This window comes from Triticum urartu, chromosome 3 (genome assembly GCF_003073215.2).
Source record: "Triticum urartu cultivar G1812 chromosome 3, Tu2.1, whole genome shotgun sequence".
Classification (NCBI taxonomy): Eukaryota; Viridiplantae; Streptophyta; class Magnoliopsida; order Poales; family Poaceae; genus Triticum; species Triticum urartu.
This window is the reverse complement of record NC_053024.1, coordinates 37,636,773-37,645,992: the sequence shown is the minus strand read 5'-3', so window position 1 is coordinate 37,645,992 and position 9,220 is coordinate 37,636,773. Positions and strand designations below refer to the sequence as shown.

The 9,220-nt window shown below is 45.8% G+C and overlaps 2 protein-coding genes across 2 annotated transcripts; both read right to left on the bottom strand.

Moving 5' to 3' along the window:
- Window positions 1-2,199: 2,199 nt before the first annotated feature.
- On the bottom strand, window positions 2,200-3,564 carry LOC125547830 (putative E3 ubiquitin-protein ligase SINA-like 6). Its single transcript, XM_048711589.1, has 2 exons — window positions 3,142-3,564; window positions 2,200-3,048 (listed from the first exon to the last, which is right to left on the bottom strand). Exons 1-2 carry the CDS (start codon window positions 3,370-3,372, stop codon window positions 2,341-2,343), a joined length of 939 nt encoding a protein of 312 aa, XP_048567546.1. The 5' UTR covers window positions 3,373-3,564; the 3' UTR covers window positions 2,200-2,340.
- A 3,384-nt stretch (window positions 3,565-6,948) lies between these two features.
- On the bottom strand, window positions 6,949-8,869 carry LOC125542618 (amino acid permease 3-like). The gene is made up of 4 exons (XM_048705707.1): window positions 8,734-8,869; window positions 8,428-8,661; window positions 7,990-8,301; window positions 6,949-7,907 (listed from the first exon to the last, which is right to left on the bottom strand). The coding sequence occupies exons 1-4, from the start codon at window positions 8,792-8,794 to the stop codon at window positions 7,132-7,134; spliced, it is 1,383 nt and encodes a 460-aa protein (XP_048561664.1). The 5' UTR covers window positions 8,795-8,869; the 3' UTR covers window positions 6,949-7,131.
- Between the last annotated feature and the right edge of the window lie 351 nt (window positions 8,870-9,220).

The following is a 9,220-nucleotide window of genomic DNA, read 5'->3' as shown; positions in this document are numbered from 1 at the left end:
GACCTAGACCTAGGCATTCATCGGGCCGGGCATTACAAAGCATGATCTCAAAAACCCGAGCCAACCCGCCTTAAAACAATATAAATGGACTTTTCCTATTAAATAACCTTATTTTAATCTTTTTTGGGCACATAAATCATACATTTTAGATATGTGTCCATCAACACCTATTTTTGAATCATTTCGGGCTTATTTCATGCTTTAGGGCTTTTAATTCAGGCCAACTATGGAGCCCGAGCCCGGCCCGGCCCGATCATTTCGGGTTGTCGAGCCAGGCTAACCATGCTGAGGTCTAGTTGGATTGATCAATGATATTAACAGTGTCAAGGCGCATGTTATCTCAGAAATATTGTGCATGTTATCTTGGTAAATATTTGGATTGAAATTCTATGGACGGTGCTGCTCGTATTTTAGTCATTCAAGTTGCTACTTTAATTGCCTGACCTGTGGAATCAGTCCCTGCTGTACCATGAGCAAACTACTCGTCGCCTCCTACAGTGCAAGCCCAATACATGATCCACGCTCGCCACTAACCGTATCACATTCACATCGCAGGAGAAGAGGAGGTGACGAAAGGATCACTTAATTTATTTTCTTTATTCCATTTTATATTTTGTGAATTTTTTAAAAAAATTAAAGAATTTTTTAGATATTTGCAACAAAAACATTCATATTAAATTTTTGAACATTTTTACTTCGTTTTTTTTAAAATTTTAAAAATAATTTATAAGTTCATAAATACTTAAAAATCCAAAAATACTTTTTAAATTAGTGAACAGTTTTAATTAATGACGATTTTTTTGTAATTTTAGAACATTTTTCAATCCATATTTTTTTAAAAAAAATTCTCAAAAATTTTAGAATTATTTTGAATATTTTGAAATTTAGGCACGCCTTTTATGCTCCATGAGCATTTAAAAAAATCATGCAACTTTATTAAAATTTAGGAAAAATTAAATATTACGAGAATTTTCAAAAAAATTCATAGTTAAATATCAGGCTATTTTATAAAAATCAAACATTAAAAAATTTATTGAGCATTTCTTGATAATTAGGGAACATATTTATAATATGAAAAATATTTGAAATTCTACTTTTTAGATTCTCGTATTTTATGTAAATTTATAACCATTTTTTAGTTTTAGCATCATAGTAGCTGGTTTTTTAGATTCTCGTATTTTTTGTAAATCCATGAACATTTCTTTTTTGCCACGACTTGCAGGATTTATTTTGAGCTGAAATTTTACAAGCATACAGAATATTTGTCAAAGTTACTACACAAGAAATTCTGAATTTTTAATTTGTTTACTTTTTTTTGATTTTATTGTTCATCAGGGTGAATTTGGTCTCGGGATCAGAATAGGACTTTCGGGGTGAACTATGGTAATCCTACTTGTAGTATGAGAAGAGAGCGCAACAAGGCACCCGCCACTGTTACATAACTTGTGAAGAACTAAAATTGTGCTTGGCAATGCACCGTTAACCCTCTAGGTGTACGTTTCAATACTCGAGCTCGTTGTGGAGCGTCTCAGCACATGTTCGACGACCACCCGTCGGCTTCCACTACAGTCTCTAAGGCAGAACACCACCTCATCTTCACCACCATGGTCGACCACGGTGCTACATTGGAGTTTCCGGCGGGCTTGTGTGTTCTGAACAAATATTGACAAAAGTTTCAAGTGCTTGCAAAAAAAAAAATTGTCATGGAATAACATTCCTAGAAGGCATGGCAAAAAACAAAATCGGTACTCTGAAAATTCTACTTTCAAGAGGACTACTTAAATGGCTGCTTGCTTGAAGCTCTGGCCATGAGCATAATCTGCTGATGGCGTACATATAATGCGTAACAAATAATAACTTCACTGAAGCAGCAAGACGCTCAGTACAGCGATGGAGCATGGAGGAGGCATATCACAAGAGTCCACCACGTTCACGGGGCAGAGCTAAAGCTGCCTCTGCTTGCTTCTGATAGATAGCATCATATCATAGCAGCAGAGGAGGAGGAGGAGGCGACGGAGGAGCTGTCGACTCTCGAGTGGCTGCCCGGGCAAAGCTTTCCCGAACCAGACGGTGGTGCCAGTCGGCATGCGTAGAGCATCTCGCACCAAGACGGCAAGGCAAGGCTGGGCGGGCGGTGCTGTCTGCTGTGTGCAGGAGCAGCGAAGATGCAAGTAGCTTCACGCTAAATTTCACTGCAGCTCATCCGGAAGACATTGCACTGATAAATCTTTAATTTACAGCATTTTCCCCCAAACAGTTTAAGCTGGATCTCCAGACCATGGATTGGAGCACGAACAGAACTGACAGTAATAGAAGGGATACATCGATCGATCAGCGGGATCAGCGGGAGATCTTGTCGATGCGGATGTTGAGGGGAACCTCCATGGACGCCGCATCCCCGGCCACCGGAACCATGTACGCCCGCGGCACCGCCAGGAACGTCGGTTGGACGACCACCGCGCCGGGCGTGGCGCTGCTCCTCACCTGGATGTCCACCAGGACCATGTCCGCCCTTCCGCCGTTCTCCGCGTCCGCCGGTTGCGGCAGGTTCACCCACATCTTGCACGAGAAGCGCGGCTGCGTGGCCGCGCTCCGCCTGATGCACACCACCGACACGGCGGCCGCGGCGGCCCCGAGCGCGCCCACGGTCAGGAGGAACGCGCGGCCGTCCTCCTCGCCGACGAGCAGCTGCTGCGGCGCCGACACCGGGACCTGGTTGACCCGGCCGTACTGCACGGTGCGCACCGGCACCGAGTGGAGGTCGGCGAGGTGGCCCGCGAGCGCATGCGGCGCGCCGACGAAGCCGCAGCCGGGCTCAGTGCAGGCGCAGGGCGCGTGAGGGCAGGCGCTCCGGTGGTCGGCGGCCTCGTGGTAGGGCACGTACGTCGGGCACCCGGCGTGGGGGCACGCCATCTTGGTCGAGGACACGATGGCGTCCAGCGCGGGGCAGGGGTGGAAGAACCCGCCGCCGTCCTCGCACGCCCTGCACTGCCCGCCGGGCAGCAGGGCCACGCAGCCGCCGCAGGCCAGGTGCCCGCCTTTGTTGCACTGCACACAGATCGGAGTCCATCGGTAAATCAGCACATCGGCACGCAAGAATCCACCGGGGTGTGGAAGAAAGAAACAGAGAGAGCAAGGAACCTGGAAGACGGGAGGCTTGAAGGGGAGGGTGCAGAGCGGGCAGTGAAGCACGCTCATGTCGATCTTCACCGCGAGCTCCACTCTGGAGCCGTACCCAGCCTCCGCGGGAACGACTGCTCCTCCGTCGTCTCCTCCTCCGGCCGCATGATACTCGCCGACCTCTTCTTGCTTTACATGGCCGTTGGGTAGCAGCAGCCTGGCCTTCTTGGCGCTCCCGTCGGCCTCCTCCATCGTCGACGGCGAACCCCTGAACCTTTCACCAGGTGGAAGTCTGGAAGATGAAGGGAAGGGAGTGAGGACGGAGGAAAAGGGAGCTCGGCCGGCAAAAGAAGAGGATCCCAAATGCCTTTCAGTTGGTGAAATGGGAGGTGCACATTATCACAAGCTCACTGTTCACTGCCGAGCTCAGGAGTCAGGACAGTGGTTTCCCGAACTGAGTCTGGTTCAGACGGACTGTAAAATCCGAGCCTTTTGCCTGAAATGCGCAAGGCATTGGTGACCGGCCCGGCACTAGGCACGTGAAGGAGGACTAGAGGATGCACAAGTCTGTTTTCCTTGCTTTCTTTCGAGCTGAACATGTCTGACGATTCGTCACACGATTTGATCATCTGTCCCGTTTTATTTCTCGTCTCTTCAGATACCTTCAGATAAAATCTCACTAATAATCCACCATTCTCGTGAAACTTTGGACTGGGATCTGGAACCACTTCGCGTTGAGATAAAGCAGCGAAAACGATCAGACACCCAAGTAAAACGAGGCAAATGATCAAATCTGATTCGACCGGGCGTGCCGCTTTAGAGCTGCCTATAGCAGATCCCGCAAAAAACCCCGAACTGTTAAATAACCACCGTTTTATGAGACAGAAAAAACATCCATACCAAATACCGTTGAATGTGATAATTAAATTTTTCAATTTGGTCGTTTAGAAAAAAGGACATATGCCAAAGCTGCATCACCTATAAATAGTGGAGGCAAGGAGGCCTTGCCATTGCTCGCACCATTTTGCAATCGGGCTCTCGACCGCTCATTAGTTCGAGGGCAAGAAATAAAGATCAAAAAACATGAAGAGAAGCGGCCTGGCTCATCTTATCACTCTTCTTTTCGCCGGGTGCCTTCTAGTGCTTGGACAGTGTAAGCATATCATCAATCATCATCATTAGATATAAATGTATGCATAATCTCTTACATCTTGGGTATATACTGGTTAACAATAATATTCATGTAAAAGGTCGTCATGAGGTCGAAACGAGTTACGGAGATCGCCACGCCAACACAATTTCAATTTTTGTTTAAATTTTTGAAAAGTTCAGAATTTCTAATTTTGTATAAGTTCTTAAAAAATAGAATTATAAAATGTTTATTTTTTAAAAAAATGTTCAGAATTTCAAAATTTGTTTACAATTTTAAAAAAAGTTTAGAACTTTAAATTTTGTTTAAATTTTTGAAAATTGTTCAGAATTTCAAATTTGGTATTTCAAAAAAATCATAAATACAAAATTTCTTATAGTTCTTGAAAGACGAATTCTAGAATGTATTTAAATTTTTGTTCACAGTTTTTAAATTTTGTTCACCGTTCAAAAGAATTATTTGAAATTTGAAATTGTTCAGCATGTCTAGACAAATATAGGCTGCCAAACAAACTCTTAGGTCAGATTGTCTCAACATATACACTGCTACCAAACAACAACAAATGTATGTACTCAACATTTATAAAGTTATCATGTCTCAAAGAAGAACAACAATGCTATAGTGGAAACTGCTACCAAACACACCTGAAGGCTATTCTTTGGAGATGCCCTTTGTTCCACGAGCCTCAGTCCTAAATGCTGCCGTATACCATGTTACGGCCCATGAAAGAGCATGCATATACAGGGCTGCTACATACTGCTCTTGGCGTGCTAGAATGGTGCCTCGCGCACAACAAACAACTCATCTGCCGGCCCAGTAGCTAGGATATTCCTTAAAAAAAACTTTTTAATCCTTTTGTTAACTTTTTTATTCGACCCCTCTTTAGAATCACTTTGGCAAATGAGATGGGATATAACAAAATTGTTATTCAGTCTGATTGCCTGGAGGCCATTGAAACTATGCATGCTGGAGGATTCTCGTCGACGGCAGCTGCTCCGTTCTATGAGGATATTTGTATACATGCTACTACTTTTAGTAGAGTTGAGTATTCATTCTGTAATAGGGATGCCAATTTTGTTGCTCATAGCCTAGCTAGGGAGGCTCATCACAATCACAATGTTTGGGTTGATGAACCTCCTAGTTTTATCATTTCTTTGCTTGTGGATGATGTAACAACTATTTGAAAGCAATAAAGTGAGCCATGATGGCATTCCCTAAAAAAAATGGTCCAGAAAAATATTTTTATTTGAAATACAGTTATATCTATTATATATAACCAGGTTAAAAAAGTGAAATTTTTGTTCTTGTAACTAAAAGTGTTCGCATATTCAAGAAAATGCATGTGTAATTTTAAAAAGTGCTCACACATTTTTTGAAAGTTCGTTAATTTAAAAAATATATGTTTGTGTATTGAAAAAGGGTTATTTACATTTCCGCCTCAATATCGCCCCCCTCTCCCGACAGTTTTACCCTTAGTTTCCGGTTCTCCTCAGTTTACTCCTAAAAAGGTAGGTGGTCTTATGCTTTTTCCCTACCATCCCGTTCCTGTCTAGTAGGCGTCATTTCCGTGATGGGGGTTAACTTTGGGAGCCTTTGGCCCTTCTTATAGATGGGACCACCATCAAGTGAAGAGATGCACCTAATCGTTTAGGCCTTGTTCTTCCTCGGCGCATTAAGCGTCAAATTAAGAAACTGCCAAAGCTCATTGAGATATAGGTCAAACTCTATGTTTGCACAATAACATAGACAATAGTTAAATATAGAACATATTAGCTCTTTTTTTCATAAATAATGAATATTTAGACAATAGTATCTTAATTCTTTTGTTTTCAGTGATTTCCAAAATAGTTCATCGATGGATACCTTGCAAACTACATACTGGTGACGAGGCAAGCAAAATGAAAGTATTTCACCCAGACTACTGTGATGATCTTGAAGTCTTCCTCAAGATGGCGAAGGATTGGACGGCAATCATCATAAGCGATTATAGTAAAGTTGTGCACACCTTAGATATGGAGGAGGGCACAATATAGGCCTTCCACTTCACCAACGACCTGGATGTTCTTCACTTATCCGTTTATTGTTTATGATGCTGCTGATGTTAAAGATTTTAGATGTCAAATGTGGAGTGCTACAAATGTAGTTGTTTTGGTGCTTGTATATGTCAGTCCTTATTCGTATGGTGTTTGAACATGCACTGCTACTGTGATGTCAATTATGCAATGCTGGACGAACCAATGTGGGATATGTTCGGTCTGTTTGATGACTATGAAATATTATGTGTGACTAAGTTTAATTCAAATTCTACCAAATTTGCTTGTTGCGCAGACTAAATAATGGGAAAAATAAATTATTGTTGTGGACTTGTGGTTATTACATTGCCTAAAGGTATGCAATAAACCCCAACCGCACACACGATTGTGTTATTCACCGTATGTGCAATGGATCCCTAATGTTTTGTTTTTATAAAACGCACTACTCAACCGATGTCCAATTGCACGTGGTTTTTCTACATATATGTCCTAACACCTCCATCACCACCATCATCACCCCCTCACCTCCCACCGTCGCTTAAACCGTGTGCGATAATCTAACCTACACTAGTAAAGCATGCCTAGCTGGAAAGTCGGCTGCTTTTAGGCTCCCCTGGGCAACAAGAAAAGATCTCCTTTCGACAATAAGAAAAAGAAAAAGTTTAACAAACTCACTTGCTAGCTAGTCGAGCACAAGATGCTACCATCGCAGCCAGGCTAAGAGGATCCGGTTTACAAGAGCCGTACATAGCAAGCCAAATCCTAACATTACACCCTCAGCAAAATAAGAACCCTAGTAGTATCAGTATCACCCTGCACACCCAAATATTACTTCTTATGAATAGTGATGATACCGACGATGGACGCGGCCATGGCGGCCAAGCAGACGAAGAGGCAGCCGAGGCTGAGGATCTGCAGCCACACCCACCGGGGGCTCCACCTAAGCACCTTCTTCTGGGTCACGTACATCTCCACTGGGATGTAGACACACAACGGCCAGAACCCCAGTGCGCCGACGAGCGCCACCACGTCGTGGAAGAAGGGCAGCAGCGCCGCCACCACCGTGGTGGTGACCACGAACGCGGTCCGCCACGTAGCTCGGAATAGGTTCAGCTTGTACGACGACCTCAAGACGAGCACGTCGAACTCCCTTGTGACGTAGGACGACTCCGGCCACCTACGCGCGGCGCACCTCTCGACGAAGTTGTAGATGGGCCGGCAGTAGACCTGGTAAGCGACGGCGAGGTGGACGATGATTGCCACGTTGGCGATGTCGACGAGCCAGTATGGCTCGTAGAAGCCGAGCCCCGCGAGCAGGTTCCCTGGGGTAGCGTCCCCCAGCGCGGCGTACCCCATGAAGCCAAAGAGCAGGTATAAGAACGTGGTGACAGCGACGCCCATGGCGGTGGCAAGCTTCATGACCTTGGACTCGGGCGGAGGAGGCGCTTTGATGGTATCCTGGATCTCGATTAAGATTCTTGAGTAGCAGTAGACGAAGGCGATGACGCCCAGCGCCTCCAGGCTTCCCCACACCTTACTCGTCGGGGACGCGGTCACCGCGGTCATGCCGATGCCGACGAGGCCGCCCTTGAGGACTCCGTTCTCTGCACGCATCCAAGGTTCAAGCATGACATGATTGATGCCGTTGCCATAGATCATTCATTGAGCAGCGTGTGCGTGTGTTACCGACGACTTTGGCGATGCTGATCCCGACGCCGATAGAGCAATAGGTGAAGGACATGGCGGGGCCGAGATATGAGAACCACCACGTATGGTACTCCGGGATCTGCGAGAAGAAGATCTCCGCCACGCCGAAGGTTATCATATAGGGCCAGATTGGGAAATTGCACGGGTGGCGGTGGCCCTTGTTGTGCTGGAAGCAGCTAGCCCTCTGCTGGATTGCCAACATGCTCATGCCGGCGGCGATGGTATGCCCGATGGCCACCCCAAAGACGTTGGAGTATGCAGAAAACTGGCATAGCCAAACCTGTGCGCGTCCTGTTGGATCCATCCATGGGCGAAATGGCAAAGTAGACATGAGTGTGCTAGTTAAGATCCGTAAAGTTGAAGACATGGGCATAGCTGCCGCCATCGATGTAGGAGTTAGGAACTTAGGACACGTACCTAGGCTGGCCTTGACGGTGTCCATGTATGTGCAGTTGCGCTCGCCGTGGCACGGGTCGCCGGATCGGTAGCAGTCGGAGAGCAGCGCGGAGGTGCAGCAGATGATGCCGGCGAAGAGCAGCACCATGATCGGGTAGATCACCCAGCCGAGCTGCGCCGATGCCCACGGCAGCGCCAGGACGCCAGACCCGATCACGGCCGTGATGATGCGCGCAGTGGCCGTCCATACCGTGCCTGCAACACCACAGAATCAGACGATTTGCTGCAACCACGATAGCTACGCGAACGCACCGGCCGCTTCCTCACCGGTGCGCTTCAGGCCGCCGTCGTCGTCGTAGTCCCTGGGATCGGTGCGGGGATCCTCCATTGCTGCAAAATAGTGAGCGAGCGAGGTGCACTTGTCTGCTTGCTCTGTGTGCTTTAGTTTTATGGTAGTGGTAGATAAACAAAGGCAGAAACTTTGCCAACCGACTAAGAGAAGGAGAAATTAATATGTACTCCCTCCGTCCCACAATATAAGAACGTTTTTGACAATAGTGTAAAACGTTCTTATATTGTGGGACGGAGGAAGTACAAACAAAGAGTTCTGACAGGGGATTTGTGGCATGCAGGTGGGGCCATCGACCCTATTTTTTGTTTTGGCTTTTGATTCTCAATCTTTCGTATCTTTTGAACAGGATATCCAATTACTTTTTGTTTTCATATTTGTGTTTCTTGTGACAAAGATTTCCAAATAAGATCTATTTTGAATACGTTTTGATGAGTTTTTAAAATTTTATTCAGTTTCATCTAC

Coding starts and splice junctions, on each gene's coding strand:
- LOC125547830 (XM_048711589.1), bottom strand. CDS start 3,372: ATGGAGGAGGCCGACGGGAGCGCCAAGAAGGCCAGGCTGCTGCTACCC. Junction 3,049..3,141: donor TCAAGCCTCCCGTCTTCCAG/GTTCCTTGCTCT, acceptor ATCTGTGTGCAG/TGCAACAAAGGCGGGCACCT.
- LOC125542618 (XM_048705707.1), bottom strand. CDS start 8,794: ATGGAGGATCCCCGCACCGATCCCAGGGACTACGACGACGACGGCGGC. Junction 8,662..8,733: donor CGGCGGCCTGAAGCGCACCG/GTGAGGAAGCGG, acceptor GTGGTGTTGCAG/GCACGGTATGGACGGCCACT. Junction 7,908..7,989: donor CAGCATCGCCAAAGTCGTCG/GTAACACACGCA, acceptor GGATGCGTGCAG/AGAACGGAGTCCTCAAGGGC.